The following is a 21,951-nucleotide window of genomic DNA, read 5'->3' on the forward strand; positions in this document are numbered from 1 at the left end:
TTAAAAGCTGTTTGCATAAGGTTAAGAAAACATTAAAATCCTTTCCTGGGTTATTATTAGCCTATTAATTTAAGCAAAGCCAAAGAGCTTTACAAAACAAATGTACTTTTCACTATGGAGATGACTGCTTCTCCCAGACTTTGCATCCTGGACGGTGACAATACCAAGAAAAATAATGCTGCAGCTTGCTTTCCACTCAGCATCTCTTTCCAGGCCTAGGTCTGGCTCAGCCAGGCCATGCTTGGTGTGTAAAACCAGACCGTATTTTAGCCTAAATGCAGGCTGGGGCTTTGCAAGCTGCTCAGGACCTTTCTGAGTGAAATTACAGCTGCTGAGAAAGTCTGTGACAATCTTTTAATGCTGCATCGCTCCAGCCTCCTCCTGTCACTCTTGGCATGCTGGAGTCTTCCCAAACAATGACAGCCGCCCACTCCTCCGCAGGCTGGCGGGCTACCTTTGCCTTTAAGCAGCGACAAGGAAATATTCTGGACTAAAGAAGGGGCTATCCTTTGGTGCGCTCTTTAGAAATGGAAATACACGATTCCCCTGAGCGGTTCCTGTGTAACCGGCAGCAGGGCCAGGGGTGGCTTCTCCCCCTCCAGTTTGAAGGGGCAGTGTTGCAGGGGATTCCTCCAAAATGATGGTCTGCGGGGAGCAACGCCTCTCCTCATCCTGCGTGTAGAGGGAAGGGACGGCAGCTTTCTTCCTTAAAGCAGAGAGGTTTCACTAGGGAATTGAATGTCTTTAGGGCTGTTTGCTGCTTAGCTTCTGAACGGCATGGGATGGCTGGGCTGTGCAGTGGCGTGAGGCTCAGGGAGCAGGGGTCGGGTCCTGCTCTGCTCTTTTTGCACTTGGCTCATTTCGGTGGCAAATCCCACCTTCCAAAATAACCCTGGATTTGATCCTCTGTTCTCCTGGTTAATTAAAAAACCCACCCATAGGCAAAAGTGATGCCAGGCCAGGCTCTGGGAGAGTTTTGGGCAGTTGGGGTCATGCAGTACAGGCTGGCAACCCAGGAGCCGCAGGCGATGGTGACTGCCCGAGGCCAGGACATCCCCCGGCTCAGGACAGGGTCATTTCCCAGACCTCCCCAGGCCCCTTGCCAAATGATCCCAGGCTTGTGAAGTGGGGTACGGCCCCTGCTATGCCACATCCCCCTACTCGGTATGGCCCTGCCTTCCTCTAGCCCTGTCCTTGAGGGTGCTGAGCAGCCCTCCCCAGGGACGCCAGCATCTTGCCAGACCAAGTGGGGGTTGGGGCCTAATCCTGCCCTGAAGGTGACACCTCCCATGACCCGCACGGAGCCCAGCACATCACCAGCACGGTGCCAAAGGGGCTGAGGAAGCAAGGGCGGCCAGAGCCTCCCTCCTCACCTCTGGCCATCCAAGTGGCCTCCGGTTCGGCCGCAGGAAGAGGCTAACAGCGCGGGCCAGCCACCTCCTCAGCTTTGAGTATCACTTTCAGCTATTCTGAAGGTTAAACGCCTGTTTAGAGCTCCCTATTGAAGGTAGAGCTGGGGGTTCGGCATTGTTCAGGCGCCCTCCCGCTTTGTCTGGTTGCTTTCAGGGATGCCCTGAATGGGAAGCGGCCCCCCCAGCCCAGCACCCCGGCAGAAGGGCTCCTAGGGGAGAGGGGCTTCCTCCCGCCCTAATGACATTCAGGCCTCCATCGGTTCAGCTCCCGCTTTCTTTCTGCTGCAGTTTAACCCGGGCACAGAGGCCGGGCTCCATCTTACTGATCTCTGCTTGACACCCAATTACCACATGAATGGGAGAGAAAGGCTGCAAAAGGCTTTAACTCCCACTGACCCTCCTTCCCCTCTGCCTGCTTCCCCCTCTCCCCATCCTACCCCCGCGCCTTTCTCCGGCGGAGGGAGTTCAAAACTGAGACGGGGAAATCAAACAAAGCCCCGAGTAAGGAAACCCATTGTCACCGCCTCCACGATGGCTCCCCTTTCGCCAGCTATTGTTCCCCTTGAAGTTTGACTTGCTGTGTGGAAGGATGCGAGCAGCTGTTTGTGCATTCCCCTGATGTTTTATTGAAAAATAATTGAATCATCAGTTCGAGGCTCTCTGATAAAATGTTTCCTCGTAGCACTGGGCACCGCTGTATTTATAAACTATGTTTCCCCGTAAAACATGATGGCGACTTAAACTGCTTCCTCCAGAATAAACCCTTGGCGGAGGGATGGGGGCATGCCCCTTCTGTACTCAAGGGGAAAGAAAAAGTGTGCAAATGGGGGGGACAGGAATAAAGCCAAGACTGAGACAAAGGAAATTAAACCCTCTTTATTGCCAGGCTCCATTTCCAACCTGTTCTTTTGTTTAGCGCAAGGCGGGCGCAGCCGGAGCGCCCTGGTCAGCTGCCTCTGGCCCTGCAGGGCTGGGGTGGGCAGCACAGCTACCTGGGGACCCTGGTCCTGCCCAGTGCCATTCCATGCTGGGGACCAAGCAAGGCATCTGCCATGGAGAATGGGGTATAAAAAGTGAAGTTTGGCTTGAGTAAAGCTCAGGGATGCATCCCTGTGTTTGAATGAGAAGTGAGTGTGTTACAGTGAACTGAACCCAGAGTACACATTCAAGGTAGGAGCCTTGCCTTTATCTAGTTTTGCTTTATGTACCCATTTATCAAACACCATTGATGTTTACAGCACTTTAGAAATAACAGTCTCAGTGTTACACTTTCTCAAGGAGATTATGTGCTTGCTTTCCCCATCCCCAAGCGTGAGCTGGAGAGTCTGTGATGCTCTGATTTCAGCACCCAGCACAGAGACAGGACTTGCTCCTCTCCCAAGCACATGATGCCCATAAAAATGTCCCCCATATCTCATGTGATCACTGACTGTATTCCAGGGCAATTGTTAACAGCAGCCAGCTTTAAATGCTTGAATAAACCAAACTGGTATTTATGATAACTGTTCTCTTTCTTTTTAATTTCTTTTTGCATTTCCGGGGAAGTACTAACACTAAATCTGTAATATTTTGTTGTATTTCTACAACTCGAGAATCAAAATTCTTTTAGGAGCCAGTTCTCCTATTATTTGGCCTCATAAATGGTTTCTGGAAGCAAGCAGAATAGCTCATATAAAACCATAACTGCAAACACTGATCTGGAGTCCAGATTACCAGATCCTCTGTATATAGAGTGCTTCAGCCATTTCTGAAGTGTACAGCTGTAAGATTTTTGTCTAAAGCTTCTTTCCTCAGCTGATTTCCGATACAATCAGTTCAACATCCTGGGCTGTATCTCTGAGATACTCAAAAGCCTTGTGATTTAGAGATATTTAAAATCCAGCTGGAATTTTTGGATGAAGACCACGGTCAACAGCTTCACGTCTCTGCCATCACGTAACCCCGGCAGCGACGGCAGCATTCATCTGCGCTGGGGACTGGCCTTTCCTGGGGCCCAGCCTGGAGAATGATCTCCTCTGAGAACAAAAGGCCATTACAAACACCACCACCTTCTGCTCTCGGGGTTAGGCATATTCTGACCCCCGTTAGCATAAACGAAGAGCAATCTGTCTGCGTAAATTTATGTCCCTTACGCATAATGCACCACGTATGTGTGTATATATTACATTTCTATGTGCATGTGTGCACGCACACATGTATTTTTTAAATCCAAACCCTCCACTGAGCAGAGGGAGGGTTAAGGGGCTGCGGTTTTTCTACCCAGACTCCCCAGTACCGCTCCATGTTGTGGGGGAGAAAAGCCTGTGCCATTGCACAGCCCAGCTGTCACCGCCATGGCTGCGTCGTGCCAGTGTACGCACTTCTCCCTCTGGGGACGGATGTGGAAAACAAAACAGGCGACAGATGTGAGCCGCGTTGTTTAACGCCGTGCTGGAAGGTGCCCGGTGCCACAGGGATGCACTCACTAGGGAGGCTGCCCGAGCAGAAGGGGCTGCACGCTGCCGCCCGCTCCAGTGCGCAGGAGCACGCCTTCCACGGTGCTGGTGGTGATGGAGCGGCCGTTAGCGCCCAGCCTGGCGGCAGGAGCATGCCTTCCACGGTGCTGGCGGTGACGGAGTGGCCGTTAGTGCCCAGCCTGGCTGTTGCTGCCTCCCCACTAAAAATCTGCGTTATGTGCGAAGCAGCCGGTTGGCTTCGCCGCTGGGGAGCGCCTGCTTCAGCTCCTCACTTTTGCAAGGCTGAAGCATTCTCCACATATGAAAAGGGGCTCTGTGTGTAACAAGATGTGGATTTAATGCAGAAATAGGTGTTCTAAAATGACATCACCTGGCGCAAGAGGCCAGTGCGCACCCCTGGAGATGCGGGCCTCCCGGGCATCAGCCCTGAGGAGAGCCTGCACCTGGCCGCTGGGTCCCGGCACGGAGGAGGCCTCCGCGGAGAGCTCTCCCCGGGACCAGCCCGCTCGGCCCGCCGCCCGCCTGCCCCAAGGCCGCAGCGGGGCCCGGGAAGCCCGGCGAGGCCCGGCGAGGCCGCGGCCGCCGCGCCCAGGGCCACCCCCACTCTCGCCGTTGCCGGGCAACGCGGCGCGGCCGGAAGCCGGTGCGGTACTTCCGGCGCCGCCCGCGCGCGCCTTCCTTTCCCGCCCGCCCGCCGCCAAGATGGCGGCGCCCGTGTCGCTGCAGGTGGAGTTCGGGTGAGCGCGGGCGGCAGCGGGGGCCGGGGGCCCGGGGCCCGGGCGGAGAGTGGGGCCGGGCTGGGCTCCTCGGTGGGGCGGCCGCGGCCCTGAGGCGGAGAGGCTGCTGTGCGCGGCCTGGGGGGCGGCGGCGAGTGTGGCAGGGCCCGGGGCGGCGAGTGCAGCCGCCCCCGGGGCACCGGGCCGGCGCGTCAAGCACCGCCGGGGGGGGCCGGGCACCGCCGGGGCGGCTTCCCGCGGCGTTGCGGGGCGGCCCCGGATCCGCCGTGCTGGGCCGGCTGCCGCGCCCGGCCCTGCCCCGCGCCCCGGCCTGGCCTCGCTGGCGGCGCTGTGCGCTCCCTGCGAGTCCTTCCCTGGCTCCCCTTCTAACCTTTTTTTTTTTAATTATTAAAATTATTTATAAAATCCTTCCACTCGTCTTTCAGCTTTTTTTCTCTCTACGTTATGCATTTGTAACTCTGTGGGTTTTCGTGTGTGCGGACACGTGCTCTCACTTTGCTTTGTGTTCCATTCAGTTCGTTGGGTGTGAAACGGCCGGTTCTCGCTCTGTAGTGTTTCAGTTTTCAGGTCGTCGTGGCTGTAGCATCTGCATTGCTAACGCTTTGGCGCTGGGACGCTAAAGTGCTTGCAGTGGAAGTCTGTGCATATTTGTGGAAATACTTGTGTCATTTTGTTAAAGCCTCCTTTTAGCAGAAGCTAAAAGGGTGCTATTTATTCGCTTTTTCCCACCCTTTCATAAACACAGAAATGCCATAACCCTTTAAATACCCTTCTCCTTAAGAATCCTTTCCTCAGTCTTTCCCACTTCCAGCTGCAGTAACTCTAATTTTCCCAGAAGAGTGAGATGCATTTTTGCTTCCCTTGGAAATGCATAAATGAGCTCTCTATGTACAAATCACAGCTGAGTTCCTCACAGCTAGCACATCACAGAAGGACCTTATCTTGCAATCTACATTTCCCGCTGTAACAAAGCGTGACCTTGTTTTCATTACATAAAAAAATGTTTTTCATATAATTGTTGTGACTTGTTCTCTCACATGAATCTCAGCTCATGTTAATAATCGCTGCTTCAATTTTCAGATAACTATTTTTTGTGAGCTGGTGGAAGAACACCAACAGAGTGCTCTTTAGGAGAGTTGCTGCATATAAGTAACGCTGCTGAGGGCTTAACAAGGGTCCTGTTGTGCTCTTCCATTGCAAAGCCAAGAAAACCTAGTGTGACATTTTTAGATATTGAATTTAAAGGAACTTAGAAATGTCTGGATGTATCTTTGTTGATATTTAGGTGGAGATTATTTAGTTTAAATACTTCTCTATCGTGTTGGTTTCCAAGGGATGCGAGGCACTAATAAGTTTCCAGAAAGTAGCTTAATAAGAACATCTTTCTGAAGTAATCCACGTTTCAGTTGGAAGAACATTTTGCCACAATTATATGCCCTTTGAAAATGGGTTGGTCATTTTTCTGCCTCGGTTGAGTATCAAGTGAGTTGAGTTTTTCAGGCGTTTCCTAACGACTAAAACTTTGGCCACCTTGTTCAGTCTAGAGTCGAGAGCTCACACTGTCTGCTTCTGTGATGCTTACCTTGAGGTAGCGTTCATGTTAATTAGCGTTGTTCCTGCTCACACGATAAAGTTTTATAATCTTCCGAGTTTGGCCTGTTGCCTCACAGCATCAGGAAAACTAATTTGTGTTTGTAAAGTTCAAGATTTTCACAATTTTCTCTTTCCAGAAAAGGAATATAGGGGAGGAGCTTGCTGAGGGTTGTAAGTTGCAGTTACAAAAGTTAATTATTTTTTCTAAGAGCCTAAGGAGATTAGGTACCTGGACTCAATTTAAATCCCATTTTTTTAGGACCAGCTCCTGTACTTGCCAGCCTCTGCATATTTTGCTCATGCTTTATCTCTTGTGCTTGCAGAGGCCATCACTTAGTTATCTGAGGCTAGTTCCCCAGTACGTTCTGAATATTGGAAGAGGGATGTTCATCAGGTTGTTCAGTGGAGGAAGATTGGGTATTTATTTATTTTCACTTGAACTTGTCATTGTTGCTTACTCTGCTTGCTTCTCCCAGTCAAGTCCTTCCCGAGAGGGAATGCTTTGTAGTAAGTAGATGAAGAAAGGGTTGCCAGGACTCAAGGACTGCTGGCCCTGCAGCTGACTTGCTGTGTAACCTCATGTGAGTCATTTCCTGTCTCTGTTCATAAGTGGGAACCGGAGGAATATTTATTCCAGAAGGATGATATGATTTTTCATGTTTTGTGAAATAACCTTGAGACTTCTGGCTAAAAGGTGTTAGGGATGAGCAGTGTTGGATGTAGGGCGGTGGCTGTGATGTTGTTTGAATGGAAGCAGTGCCGACAGCTGAATGGAGAGGGAAGGCGTTAGGTTAGACACTGCATGGCAGTTTGTAAGTGCATTGAGATGGGAGCCATCTTCCTGTTCCTCTGGGATGATGCCTGGCACCGTGGGGTTCTGGCCCGCGTTGGAGCCTCCTGTATGTGTTGGCGATGGGAGCTGGCAGCTTCCCCTATGAACTTGTGGTTTGAGAGAGGAAAAAAAGACAAAGAGAATCCTGTGATAAATATAGTCTGTGTCATTTGTTTTCTCTGTTGTGGCATCTATGTAAATCGCCTCTTTTGTACTGTCTTCTTTTTGACAATAAAGCAAAATCTCAGTGGTTCATTGTTTTTATTTCAGAGGTGGTGCAGAACTCTTGTTCGATGGTGTCAAAAAGCATCAGGTGACTTTGCCCTGTCAACCAGAACCTTGTGAGTATCAGAACCTGTTAGTTAACTTGAAAGAATGACAACAAATTAAACAAAGCTGGTTGTACAGTAGTTTCATTAGTTGGCAACAAGGATCAATGTATTTTAAAAGCACTTTAGACACGCCATGGATCAGAGAGCTCAGCAGATGATGGTTAGTCCTCAGAGTAAATACCAAGAAGAAACAGTCTGAGCATCTTTCCTGTCCTCTAAACACTTGTGAATCAAGTCCTTCCTCGAGACACTTGCCTCCCTTCTGGATAGACAACAGCCTCTGAATGTTTCCATCCAGTCTGCATTTGTCTTGCTTGATACTTGAAACCGCTGATAACCTCCTTTCCCCTTTGTTTTTTCTTGCCTGTTCTGAGGCTTCCAAGAGGCGTATATGTATGTGTGTGCATATATATGTATTGTACAGATATGTGGGGGTGTGTATAGCAATGTAACATAAATGTATTTTATCTACTCATCTGACTTTCAAGTATATGTAATCATTTTGTAGTAACCGTGCAGCTGAAAATGGCAAAGCCTAATGCTCAAATGTGTGCTGGTCATCCTGCCTTTCTCTGGTTTGTGATTTGGAGTATCAATACTGAGAATTGCTGTACACTAGCTCTCGTTTCTCCTTATGTGTGTGCATACTTCAGTTACAATGTAATTTTGCTGCAGGTATGTTTTGAATTCTTCAAGTTAGATAGCAATGCTAATGCTTGAGAGTGGGATTATAAACTGAAATAATACAAAGCATCAGGGAATGTTAACAACTAATATCTCATGAATGACTAATACCATAATCTATGTACTGTGAACGTTCAGGCCTGAAATCTCCTTGCCGTGCCTGGAAGTAATTAGAGATTGGTAGAAGCGCTTTTGATGCTTGGACATTAGTATGTGTAATTCAAATATAATAGGAGCACTGGAATAGTGTGTTATGTTGTGGTTAAGGACAGGAACTAGGGATCCAGAAACATGACCTGATGCTGATTTGCTTTGTGAATTTAGTTCTGTTGCTTAACTTTCCCCTGTTGCTAGTGAAGTAGTAGCGATATTTTCACGTATCACAAGAGAGTTCAGCATTAAATTCCAGCACTGTTAAAGCACTTAAGATCCATAAATGGAAGGTAGTAAAAAAATTCCAAAACACTCATTTAGTTGTTTTATAAACTTGGAGGCTGGAGCATAATTTTCTTCGGCGTTCTGTAAACTTAAAATACCCACTTATATGTGCTTCATTGATGGTGTTCAAACCATGATCAGATGCTCAAGAAGAAGGGGTTATTACATGAGATGTTTATTTCTGTCAGGGGAAGGAGGTGGGGGATTAATATCAAAGCATGATTCTTCTAGCCCGATGGTTGTCAGCGGTGCAGTTGTATGTGGCCTAATCCATTTCCACTTGAAGCTGCTGGGAAGACTTCTATAGACTTCACTAGGAGCTGGATTTATCCTAAAGAATAAATCTTTCCCTGAAGATCTGACTCAGACTCGAGGTTCAAACTCATGATCTCCAGTGATTCATTCTAGATTCATCTAACACATTATTGCTCCCAGCTTTTCACGCTGTCTTGTTTTTCAGATGCTGCTACCCCTGTAACAAGAGTGGCAGAATGGACAGTGTGCCCACTTGCCAGCTCCCCTGGTTTGCAGCCCGCTGTTTTCGTGTGCGTTGAGTGGCAGGGAGGTTTCAGGTTTTGGGTTGGTTGTGGATTGCAGTGGCTGAAGAGCAGACACTGAATCGCGAAGCTTCTACTATAGTGATGTTTACACCCAGCACAGGGATGGGGTAGGCAGAGGTGGGGTTAGTGTCTGACAGTAAGGGGTTGCTGGAGACACCCCTCACAGTATTTCAAGATGAGAATTATGTTGTAGTGGTGAGGAATCAGTAGAATCGTATCAGAAACAGATAAATAAGAGTTTTGGTAAATTCTTGCACTTCTATGTTGTTCCTAACACCACGTATTTTCCTCATTCACACTAAGAAAGTTTAATTCGCCTATTTCTGGGTAAATAAAGATGTACATAGTATGTTCCCTGCTGCCCTCATGCACCCAGAATGACAACGATTAGAGAAGTAAAGTAAAACAGCTCAGTTCTACTCAGTGCATCCTGTTGCTTACCTTACCCCGTACGTTTATTACTTAATACTCTGGGGAGAGATCTGTAGTATGAACGCTGCTTGAAGACCTGCACTTCTAACCCCATTTTAACTGATTTCATTAGCCGTCAAGCTTATTTTTGGCCATTTGGCCTCTCTTACCTACTCTTCCTTTCTACTTTTGTCATTGTCCTCCTTTTTGCAGAGCAGCTGCTTCTCTCTGGGACATTGGGACCAGCTATATTTTAATTGTTTAGGCATTTTTTACATATCCCAGAGATGAGGGGAGGTGGAAAATTATATAAAGAAATACCTACAAATATCGATGTGAATAAAACAAGCTGTGCTTCATAGTTGATGGGGGCAATGTTCTCTGAGTGGTGATAATAATGTTTGTTTCTTCTGTGGTCGTTTCCTTTTTCCTGGTAACAGGCACTAGGTGGAAAGTAGGTGGGTTCCAGATCCAGTTAACTTTTTCAAGATTTGATTTTCTGTCCTTTTGTGATGCCTGGAGATGGGCTCCTGGAGGGAGTAGGAAAGGCAGGAGGAAGGAAGCTGCAAATGGGACAAGAGCAAGTCATGAGGGGTACAGCCGTGTGGTGGGACCCGTTTTTATTATCCAAGAGTTTTTTTGTATCCTAACAGCGGTTCTTTATTTCCCAAGCGGAGCTGTCTTAGACTGCATGTTGAAGTTGCTGCCAAGTAGGAACTTAAAAAGGTGTGCTTTATCTGCCAAGGCAGAGAGATTTACATAAGCCACACTTGTACAGGAGCTGCTGTGGAAAGAAGACCTCAAGTTAAACAAGAATCTTGTCCCAAATTGCTGGCTATTTTGATGATATCATTGATAATGCTGTTAGAGGATCTAAAGGCATTATGCCCCGTTAGCTTATTCTGCGTAAAAACAGTGTGTGTGGGAGAAAGCAGCTGGGGGAATAACGATCTTTGTCACATGGAGAGAGGATTAAATTGGCAGGGAAATCAACTTTATTTCCAAGCATCTAAGAGGCTATTAGAGACAATGGAGCATAAAAGAGAGAAACCCTAAATTAAAAACTGAAAATGTATTTGGCAGCCTCCTCCTGAAACAAGCCACAGTAATTTAACCAAGTGCTTCAGTAATCAAATAGATCATTGTATGACTGCTCTGCAAGTGATGCCGGAGCTCCTTCCTCCATCTCACTGGGCCTCACAGTGGTGGATTTGTCTATGGCCATGCAAGTTGTGGGATGCTGTTGGAAGGGTAGGAAGTCACTGGCATTGTTTAACCCTTGTAGTCATTTCAGGTTTAGCTCAGCGGTATCATGCTGATGAAGAGTGTTTACAAAACCTCTCTTCTGTGCTGTCTACTGGATGTTGTATGTGGAGGTTGGGGCTGTTTGTAAAGTCTCTGGCTGTTGTGCTGCAGGCTGCTCAACTGCTGGTCGCAGGCCTCCGAATTCCAGCTTCTCCTGTGGTTTCAGTGATGGGACTTGTGTTTTTGGAGCAGCAGTGACCAGTTTCAGCAGTGATCGCTTGGACCTTCTGGGGTAATCAAGAATTCACTGCATGTTTTGGCACTTACAAGTCTGGAAGGATAAATTTTTAATTAGTATGTTTTGGTAATTGTTTGTGGTTTCCCTTTACCAAAACCCCAGGGAAAAAGCCTGTTGCTAATCAGGGGGTTTTTAGAGGGAAAATTAAAATAATCTGCCAAGTGCTGCTTATGGTAAATCCCCATAGAGAAGAAGAGCATGGTCTGCTCCTCGAGAGCTTTGCTTTCCGGGGCCTTGTTCTGCGCAGCATGGAGGACTGCTGGGGAGCTGGGAGCATTCATCTCCTCGGGAAAGAGACTGGGGATCTCAAGAGATCAGACCTGTGTTACAGGCAGAACGGCTTAAAAAATTCAGCGTGGCGTGTGTTCAGAGTTGACTGGGGTGCTATGCCAAAACAATGTGCAAAACCAAGAGTGGCAGTTGGCATCCATTATCTGTAAGTGCCTGGTGCTGTTGGTAGGTAGTACATCGTGGTCAAGTTACTAATAATCTGGAATATTTTCTTTTCTATTTATTGCTCTGTTTATTATTCCTAACATTTTAAAACTTGCTCTAAAGAAAGAATAAAAATACATTTGGTAATGCAGAGGCTTATTAGAAAAATCATAAAAAAACCCATAGCTCTGTGAAATTCATGCAGTCAAATCTTTTTAACCACGGTGTACAGTGCTCGCAGGTCTTGGAGGACTCTGGTTATTCCCCTGCTTGTGCGTCTCTCTTAGGCGGGTCATTATACTCTTGCTGGCCAGGAAAGGGGACTCGGTGGGTTACGCGGGGTGGGACCTCAGGCTGGACTAGCTCAGCCCTGGATCCCGGCTGCTCTTTCCAGCAATCGGTGCAAGCAGCCGTGTTTGCAGCACCAGGAGCCTGGTGTGATGCTGCAGGGCGGCTGCTGCTGCTGCGATCGAGCGGGCGATCGAGCGGTCCCTGCCGCGTTTGCAGCCTTGGCGGTGGGGCTGAGTGGCTGCGTGCGTGGCTTCGGGTCGCCGTCCCAGCGAGGCCACGCGTCGCCTCTGCGCAAGGAACGAGCCCTTCAGAGGGAGCGGGGACGCAACGGCCGCCCTGGCAGGAGCAGTCCCAGCGCGAGGCCGCGGAGCCGCGTTCTCAGCTCAGCTCATCCCAACTCATTGTGGAAGGAGCTTCCCAGGCACCGAGAAACCAGCTCTTGTGTGTGACCAAATCCCTGGGATAACAAAGCCTGGCTGTTCCACCCTCCTTCCCAGCCGCTGTATTGCAGTGCGGACACCTAGCAGGATAACCTTTCTGTGCCAGCCCCCCCTCCTGCTCTCCCTTTTCTCTTGGTGGGATTTGCTGTGCTGACAGCACTGTTCAGAGGGTGGCAGCGGAGCAGGGCTGGGGAGGAGGATCCGGGCCCTTTAAACCGCTTAGCATGCGGTTCACACGGCTCCGGGCCAGCTGTTCCTTTCTCCTCCTGCCCTCACTCGCAGGAGTTGTTTGCTGAGCTCAGAGCTCCTGTGCAAAATTGCTTTTCAAAAGAGCCACTTTCTGCTTAATTAAACAATGAGCCGCCGTCCCTCTGCACATCTGTAAAGCTCCCTCTGCAGCCCCTTTATCCCACAAACTGCTCCATTCTTACCTCCATTCACTTGTAAATCTTACCCCCCCTCTCCTCCACCCTGATCATCTCACTGGCCCTTTCTTTTCCCCTTTCAAGTAAGACTGAGGAGCTTGGAGTATCTGTGGGGGTGGCTGGGTTGGGTGGACAGGGATCGGTTTAATGATGCTTCCCCTATATGAAAGTCTAATAATAGCAAAGCAGATCTGAGCCTGAAAGTGAGAGGCGAGGGCTGGATGCTGTGTGATTTCTGTGTTTAGAGGAATAAAATCATGGCAGTTCCTGAGCCGAGCTGAGACACCGACAAGTCCAGCAGCCAGAGGGTACACCAGCCACCAGCCAAGCTAGGAGGGGGGCAAGGAGTTGACTTCAAGGCGCTTTCTGATCCAGCTGGCAGTGCCAGGGAGAGCCCAGCCCAGGGGATTCCCTCTGCCAGGCTGGCTTCGTGCAGGGCAGTGCCAGGCTGCTGGGGAAGCCCTCTGCACTGGCAGGAGCAGCCACCTTCCTCTGGGGTCTCGGCTCTCACAGCTCACTGCAGTGGTGTGTAATGGTGATAAGGTTTTCCTTTTTAACCCTCGGTGTGCATGCAGACACACAAAACCGAGAAGTTGGGAAAATAGGAGAAAGGGGAAATAATCGGTTTGATGGGTTTCAGCTGAGCTTTATGTCCGCAGCTAGTAATGCATTCTCTGAATTGTCTTCCTGAGCAGTTAAAAAAAAAAAAAAAATTAACCACCAACATTCAAGGTTAAGCAGGATAAATGAATGGGAAAGTGATGAGGTGGGATATCTCCTTTATCATTGGGAAGGACAGATTATAACCAGGGTGATGCAATATCATCTAGCATAGATTGATAGGGAGGAATGAAGAAATGGGAGTTTGGTGCATTAGCAGAAGATTCCTGACTGCAAAAACTATTAGACCATGTCACAGTCTCCTTGGAGTTTGGTAGCAGGTCTACATTGCTCAAGCATCCTGAAATCAGAGCGGGCAAGGCTTGGGTTGGTCTTTTGTTGAGAATAAGTCTGCACTGGCAGTGGGATAAAATCACAGGACCTGTTAAGGAGATGTTATTTTTAATGCCTGGGATTCCCAATCTGGCACTTCACTGCTGGTGCAGTAGTCTTTCAGGCTCGCCCAGTTCCTTCCTTTCACAATTTTGAACAAGAGGCAAGACCCTGGGCCAGCACTAGCGCTTTGTGATCCTAATTAAAAGAGACAGTTTGGTACACTAGCATTTATTTGGGAGCCTGAAATGACAATAGCGTTGGGTGTTACAGGATTAGATGCTCTGACTTTGGAAATGAGTAGGGATTAGGTTTACCCTGAGAATAAGCTTGGAGTGCTTTGTTTGTCACAGGAGCTGATGGATCTGGAGGCTTGCGAGTGGGATTGGAGATCCCTTGAACTTGTGTTCTCCTACCAGCAATCTGCGGGGAGTGGAAGATCTCAAGCAGCGCCTCTCCAGTTCATGAGTGTTGTGATTAAAATCTCAGGGTTGAGAACTGCTGGGTGGTGGCTGGGATCTGAATCTTCACTGCTAACAGGAGGGCTATGAAAGACCCCTGTGATCCCTTCCCATTTTGCAGACACAAGAAAATGGAGCAGAGCATTGCTCTTCTAGCAGAGAAGCAAGAAAAAGATGTCATAATGCAATTAAAAATTACGGAAGCTAAGACCTTGGTGTTTGTAGCAGACAAGAACAGATGAGAGCAACGACTGGGATTCTTTTATGTCTGGCTGTAGTTACCCCCTTATTTTTCCCCTATTACTTAAATCACTGCCCACTCCAATGTGTGGCAGGATTGGCTGGTGCACTTGTCAGAGAAAAAGGATTTTGCTCTTGCTGCAAAATTTTGCCTTGCTGCTCACTCTGCATAGTACTGAACCCATTTGCCTGTGACTCCCATTTATATCAGCGTCTTCTGCAGTTTGTGGCACACCATCGTCTGCTTCAGCAAACGCATATCAGATGGGAGGCTGGAGGAGTCTGAAGGATCCCTTAGGTCAGGTTTTGTAACAACCTCTTTTAGAGAGCAGATTCCTGGAGGGACATCAGATTCAAAAGCAGAGAAGGCATGCACCTGGAGGGCCAGCAGGTACTGGGAGCTGGTTCATCTATTTTAAAAACAAGATGCTTAAGCAGGGAAAGGGGCATACAAATTGTCTTTCCATACATTTCCATGCAGGCAGGGGGAATAATGGCAGAGGAGCGGCAGGGAAGGGGCTTTGTCATGGTTACAGGCCGGTGGCTGAGAATGTGGGTGGAGCAGCGCTCGTCCAGAGTTAGTGACCTCAGTAAATTGGAGCTCAGCCATGGTCAGTATGATAAATGATCTTATTCTGGGTCAAAGAAGTGGTACCCCACAGGGAGGTATCCACAAGGCGGCTAGGGAAAGCGCTGTGCTCTTGCAGCACTGACCCCTTAGTGACCAGTGCTGCATATATCTTATTTATTACAGACCAGAAGGGAATTTTTCATGATTCGGCCTTTATAGCGTTCCCCTGTTTCCCTGAAATAAGCTCCCAGTTCTGCAGCCAGTGCAAGAATATGGGTGTAATCACACCCTCTGGGTGCCCTTTGGGGCACTGTGTGCTTCATGTGGGTTTGTATGCAGATTTTAAGGCAGGGGACAGGAGGGTGTCTGGTCATTGCATGTGCCTGCTCTTGAATCTGTCAGCAACCTGAGCAGCTCCCTGGGAGCCAAGAACAGCACGCCCGTGTCAACTGGTATTACAGTTGCACAAAATCCTTCTGCGTTTCTGCACGTTTATCGGTTCAGCATGAGATCCTTTTGGTGCAACACGCAGCTTGGTGTTTCTTACTCAAGGCACCTGGTCTCTCTCTGCACACAGTGAGGGTTCTCTTTGCTGAGCTATCACTGATGAATCTGTCAGGCCCAGGAGGTTTTATTGAGCAAGGAGAGATCTATGGATTTCAGCCCTGGTTTTGAGGGTGGAAATGAACGCAGACACTTGTTCCAGGCAGTGCTAAAATGGATTCTTAGTTGCATTTTTTTTGCAGAGGAAGCTCAGCAGATTCTTCACCAAGGAACAGTTGGGGTTATGCAGAAGATCAGGCCTTGGAGGATACGCAAGAGGACCAAGCAGACTGCGCAGTTCTGTCTGCCACAACCAGGAGTGTTTGTGATGCAGCTGGGCTGAAAATGAGCCGACGCTGTTGGGTTTTTGTATGCACACTTGCTGCAGTTTTTGCATCCTGTCCGCTTGCGTGACAAGCCAATGACTTTGTGTCACTGCGAGCACACATTTCGTTTTCCTGAGCTGTGTGTTTCGCTGGGTGATTTGTTTTATGCATGTATTGTGGGTTTGAGCTCCCATCTGTGCACTTGAACTAAGCAGTTTTCTCAAATGTTTTTTTGTTTTTCTTTTTTTAATTAACTTTAGATTATTTTTCCTGAGAATTTGGAGAGGTTTGATGTACTGTTAGCACAGGCAACAGAAGCTGTGTCTGTATACAAATAAGACAGGGATTTCCTACCATGTGTTTCAGTCCCTCCTTTGCAGTTTGAGAATATTTCAGCTTTCTTGGCCGGTTCACTCTTGCTTCTCTACTGATGCTGCCAATGGCAAGGACAGTTAATGATAATTAGAGTGGGTTTTTTAGTGTGCATGTTTGTTTGCTGTGAATGAAATGGAGTAGGCTACCAAAAGGATTTCAATTTCATCGAGGCTGTGCAGCAATGATAAAAATACTTCATTACTGGGATGAGCTGGACTTGAGCTGCTAATGCTGGAGTGAAATGCTGTATCATCTCAGCTCTCACCTGAACCTCACTCCTGGGCCAAAATGCATGGTTGCTTTTGCAGCCAAATGGCAGTACACACAGTACAACTGTGTTCCTGCAAATAGCAAATGCCTGTGTTCTGTGATGGGGGCCAGCTTCGGAACCGGCCTGAGTGTAGAACTGCTGCGTCATAGTGACGGTTTAACTTGTCAGCGGATGGGGTGCCTGACCAGGCTGAGATTTTTTTCCTTTCTTATATGTCATTTGTAGAGGACCTGCTGTTTACATAGCAAATCCTCAGCCCAGGGAGCTGGAAACCTGTTAGACCCATAGCATAGTATCAGAAAGAAAATGTCTTAGGAACGTTATGTGTGCAACTGTAAGAGATAAGTGGTTGTGCTATAATTTACCTCTTAGTAAAAAAAAAAAAAAAAAATGATAACATACAGAGTCCTGAGCTGTTGATCAAGACTGCTATTCGAGGCACTGAGCTGCAAGATGGCTTCTCCCCAGACCCCTTGCAATGGAAGTAATCTTGTTCCTTTTCAATATCTTACTTGTGGGAGATGGTTTGGTTGTGGCTCTGGTCATTTTTCATCCTTTATAATTGATTTGTTCTAGTAATATTGGTGTACAGCATGTAGAGATGTGAAGGTGGGGAGAAAAAAATTCAATGCTGAGAAAGCAACCGAAAGTATTTTGTCTTAAGGTTGGTTGTGGAGAAGGGGTCTTAATTTTCATTGCAATTTGGTGCGGGGAAGCTCCAGGCATGCACAGGGGTATCAGTTTTTTTTCCTGCTGTCTAAATTCTTCAGTATGTGCATGTGTGACTTCTGGGGAGGAGTAAACGAATGTTGGCTCAGATGGGGATGAAAATAACATCTTATTATGGAAGGAGTAGGGGTGAGGGAGTCTTCCAGCTCAGCCTCGAATAAATCAGTCCTCTCACCCCTTCGTCCAGGCTGCTTCTAGGTGGCTGTCTTTTATCCAGCTGGTGCAGCGTGTTTCTGTTTAAATGGTCTCTCCTGAAAGGTCCCAGAGGAAAGGGCTGCTTATTCCACGCAAGGAGAATGGTATATCGCACAGCTCATTGTTGTGTGCCCTGCCGCAAGTGCATAAATATGAAACAGCTCGCGGGCGTTGCTGTGGTGGGGCTGGTGTCCCCTTTGTGCCCCCCCCTCCTTCTCCTGAAGGCTTCTCTCCATCTTTCTTCCTCTCCGGCTTTCATTTCTTGGTGATGGAGGGCAGGAGCCGTTTGGGTGTGAGATCCTGAGGGCTTTACGTTGCAGCAGCATTTTTCACGGGATGGTGAATATAGTTAACTCTTGTTCTGGTGGCTGACCGACCGGCATGGTATATATATACACCTTCTGAGTGGCGCGTGCTGTCCCGGGTGCACGTTGCTAGGAAGGTGGTAGAAAATCATCTATTTTGTGCTCTTAACTATGTGTCATTACAAGGGAGTCATGGGTTGGCTCCAGGCAGATTACTCTGGCTCACGGGGCAGTTTTAAGGCACAAAGCAGCTCTTTTTGCCCTGATCAGAGTGATCCGGTGCTTGGAGGCAGCAATACCTGTTGTGCTCTGGGCAGCCGTGTGGTGGAACTGGTGTGCTGGGGGGGGAGGCTGCCATCCTGAGGCACTGACGCTCTGGAAAGCGTTTTAGGGGGAGGCAACAGAGGGAATCTCAGAGCGTCCCCCTCCCCCTTTCCCCATCTGCTGCAGATGGATATGTCCCCATTGCCTAGTTGATGTGCACCTGCCTACACCAGGGTTGTTCAGCCTTGGTGTGACAGAAGTGATGGGGGTAACGCTATTCAGAAGAACCGCAGCTCTGCTCTGGGTGGTGTCGGTGATCCCATAAAATCCTGGGGTAAGGCAAGGACTTGGAGTCAAGCCACTACATGTGCATTTATTTTTGCTGGCTGTGAAGTAAATACACAGGGAACTGTACACAGGGTTTGGTTTTAGCTCAGAAGTGTGTGTGGAAATTTTCCCCCTGACTACGATGTGCTTACCACACAGACACGGAAACCTCTTCTGCCGTCCCCGTTCATCCTGCAAGCAGGGCTCCAGCCCTCACTGGTGCATTTGTGCCTTCGAAAAGCTTCCTCGCGCCTTGAAAACAAACAAAACTCTTTTGGGGCTTTCAAAAGGCTGTTTAAAGGAGCCCCAGGAGAATAACTGATTGTGGATTCAGAATGATGAAGTGGTTTGTGGAACGGTGAAATATAGAGGCAAATGCAGAAGAACTCCACATTGCAATTTGTCAGCTTCTCTAAACCCTGTAACGGATTATTCCCCCCCTCTGTTGCTTCTCACCTCTCCAATAGGAAATTAACTGATGCTATCACTAAAGAAATTGTTTTTGCCTCACAAAGTAAAATTGATACTATAAAAACCCGCCAGCAGTGTCTCCTCCTCCTTTTACATGAAGACAAATCCTTCCTGTCACCTACTGAAATGGAAAGATAAAGGCTGAGCTTTAATAAAGAAGCTATAAGCACAAAGTGTAGAGGGAGGGAGCAGGCACAGCATGGGGAACATGCCATAGCAGCAGGTGTGACGCCGAGGGATGTTGCAAGTGTCCAAAATACAACTGCTGTGGCTGGTGCCTACATGCGTGTTTAATGCATGGTTACCTACACATTTGTGCCCCAGAACTCATGTTTCCAAGAGTTCTCACTGATTTTGGTGCTGGTAATGTCTGCCTTTATTTCTTTCAGGTTCTTAGGCTTGCTTGTTTGGACTTTTAAAATCTAATTAAACACATAGAGAGCTAAACAACAATTTGTTAGGCAATAACGGAATGCACAGGATATGGGATGTGTTAAAGAAATCTTAACATCAGCAGTCTCCCGCTGGACTGGCACTTCAACATGAACTACATTCATTCTTTGTGGGATGCATTTTCTGCAGGAAACCTCTTCTGCCAAGCCATGGGGTTTGGGGCAGAGCTCTGAGCTCCCTGGAGGCAGGGCTGCCTGTTAGATGCTGGAAGGGGCAATCCTGTTAGGTGGTTTCTTTGACTGGAGGTTTGCAGCTCTCCCCATTCGTCCTGTGTGTTCCTGATCTACTCTTTTGTGGATAAACAAGCACTTTGTTCTGGCATCAGCTAGGAGCCGTCAGCTAGTTTGTAAACTGCTGTCCTTCCTCCTTTCAGGGGATATCAGAAACCTGCTAAAGTGGATCAGACAGAATCTGCTGAAAGAACGACCAGAATTATTTATGCAAGGGGAATCTGTGTAAGTAGAGCTGTTATGAATCCTCCTTGTGTCTCTCTGTTGAACCCCACGGTTTTTCCTGTTGGTTGCGAGATGCAAAGTAACGACCATGAAAATATGGGCTTTGCTAAAGTGACAATGGGAGGAGTCCCACATTACGCTTTGCACCGTTCCGAGGAGAGTGCCTTTTGCAGCCCTCACCCCAAATCTATAAACCTGAAATGTGAAGCCGGGCCATGTATATATACTGCCTCTGTGTTGTTTGCTACTTGGAGCCGTGTAGTGTGTGTATCCTCAGTTCCAGGAGTTTTTAGCAGCTCTGTCCGTTCCCTGCTGACATCACTGGGGCTGAAGCAGTCAGTCGGAGAAATGCCAACAAATATTTCTTCTGGGAAATGTATTTTTATTGTCAAAATGGGGCCAACCTCGTGGAGGGAGTGGCGGGGGGCGGGGGGGGAGGGGGGGAGCCAAGAGAAATGGAGCAGAGTGAGCTGTGCAAGCCATCCCTGACTACGGGGTGGCGCTGGGGGTGTTTAACATTCGTCACGGATCTTTGTGAGCTGAAGCGTGTGCCAGGTCCCCTGGTAACAGGAGAGACAATTGCAGGACACTGAAGATCAAAGAGAGGGAATCCCTTTGCCTGTAATCAGGGGCTCGGAGTGGATCCCCGGGTGTCGAGTGCCTTTGGTAGGGGCACCAGAATAGCTTTCCCTACCTTCACATCGAGCTTTCTGCGCTCGACTGTAGTGCGTGGGTTTTAATTACCTGGCTTTTCTACATCATACGGAAATGTAGTCATCTTAGAGCATCCTCAGGAATGGTACATTTTGATTCAAATGAGCTTTGGGATTGCTCCTGCCTCCCCTGTATTTGCTCTAGAAAGGGCACAGACTGTACCTGTTTCCACCTCCGTGCTAGGACTCCTTTTTCTCTTTGGCTTTATAGGCAGTCAGCTTGTGATCTGTGCTGTAACATCCCTTGTTCTTAACTATTTGTGAAGCTTTTTAGCAGCCCTGTATTCTAATTATTTCTTTCTGTTTTGCAGGAGGCCAGGAATTTTGGTGCTGATCAACGACGCAGACTGGGAACTAATGGTCTGTACTCCTTCAGTTTGACTTTCTTTGATGAAAATATTGCTCTGTCTGTACTGTGGTTGCTCTCAGAGAAGCTATTTCTGATTCTTGCCCTAAGCAAAGCATCTCATATTTGAGGGGAAGGGGCAGGCTGGGATCTCCCTCCCTGTGTTGTACAGGGCTGTTCAGAAGCTCAGAGCCTTTTCTCTAACCTGCTGAGTCTCATCAGCCAGCCAGTGTCTGAAGGGAGATCACCCGTTTCCCCTGGCCTCTGGCAACAGGCTTCACACCTCTGGCTGCTAGCAGGTCTCCCCCACACGTGGGGTGAGAGCTCAGTGGGTACCAGGCAGCTTCCCAGCCCCCAGCAGACCGCCTTCACTGGCATGAGGTGGTGCCATAGCAGGGGAGGGCAGCCCTGGGGAGATTTCTGCCCCAACAGGCAACTGGTAAATATTGTCCCCTTTCAGCCCACTGTTGTGCTCAGACAACAGACAGACCCTAACTATTTTCCTGCCTCAGGCAACCACCTGTTCTGTCAAAACCCTGCCCAGAAAGCAGTGTGGGATAGTGAACATCAGCTCCTTGTCTGATCTCTCACCCTTGCTTCCGTTATGATGAAAACATCGGTCTATCCCCTTCTGCTCTCCCTAACACTCACCATCTTTTCTATGAGCTGTTTTCTCTTTGCAGCTAGTATTTGGAAATTACATTTAAACATTTTTTTTTTTTTCCTTGGCCTGCAGGGTGAGCTGGATTATAAACTCCAGGACCAGGATAATGTGCTTTTCATCTCAACATTACATGGTGGGTGAACTCCTGGAAAAACAAGAGGATGTAAATCCACGTCCCTGGGCAAAAAAAACCCAAACAAAAACCTAAACCCACCCAAACCTCTCTTGAACTGCCTGTGCCAGTTTCTGCATCTTCTCACCACGTTCACTTGTTACTAGACATGCAAATAAAGCCCTGTCAGCACGCGGCCTGCTGTCCACCACAACAGCATCCATCTTTTGGTCCTCATTTCACCTCTCCTGACTGCACTTTCAGGTACCCTAAACAAGCAGAGAGCACCTGCAGCACGTGGGACTTTGTTTTGTTGTGATGGGAGGAAGAGGGGTGCTGAACCTGGAGTAGGATGATGTGTCTTTGCTGGTAGTGAGGCATTCTGGAGGAGCTGTGGTGCTGGGAGCTGGTATTCTTTTGATACAATACTTAGTGTTGGTGCAGTCTGTTCACCAGCCATGGGAACGGCAAGATATGAAGTGCAAGGAAACAAAAGGTTACACTTTACTATCTTTTCTGCAAAGTAGCGGACATTACAGTTTCAGAAC

The 21,951-nt window shown here is 48.3% G+C and overlaps 1 protein-coding gene across 1 annotated transcript; it reads left to right on the forward strand.

Annotated features, from left to right (window-relative positions):
* The first annotated feature begins 4,517 nt into the window (after positions 1-4,517).
* On the forward strand, positions 4,518-21,617 carry URM1 (ubiquitin related modifier 1). The gene is made up of 5 exons (XM_040606908.1): positions 4,518-4,605; positions 7,301-7,371; positions 19,487-19,568; positions 20,593-20,641; positions 21,364-21,617. The coding sequence occupies exons 1-5, from the start codon at positions 4,571-4,573 to the stop codon at positions 21,430-21,432; spliced, it is 306 nt and encodes a 101-aa protein (XP_040462842.1). The 5' UTR covers positions 4,518-4,570; the 3' UTR covers positions 21,433-21,617.
* Positions 21,618-21,951: the final 334 nt, after the last annotated feature.

The sequence above is a fragment of the Falco naumanni genome, chromosome 9, assembly GCF_017639655.2.
Source record: "Falco naumanni isolate bFalNau1 chromosome 9, bFalNau1.pat, whole genome shotgun sequence".
NCBI lineage: Eukaryota > Metazoa > Chordata > Aves > Falconiformes > Falconidae > Falco > Falco naumanni.

Bases quoted from the DNA above. Each gene is read 5' to 3' on its own strand.
- URM1 (XM_040606908.1), top strand. From the start codon at position 4,571: ATGGCGGCGCCCGTGTCGCTGCAGGTGGAGTTCGG. The intron at 4,606-7,300 runs GTGAGCGCGGGC...TTTTTATTTCAG, and splicing joins TCGCTGCAGGTGGAGTTCGG to AGGTGGTGCAGAACTCTTGT. The intron at 20,642-21,363 runs GTCTGTACTCCT...CTTGGCCTGCAG, and splicing joins ACGCAGACTGGGAACTAATG to GGTGAGCTGGATTATAAACT.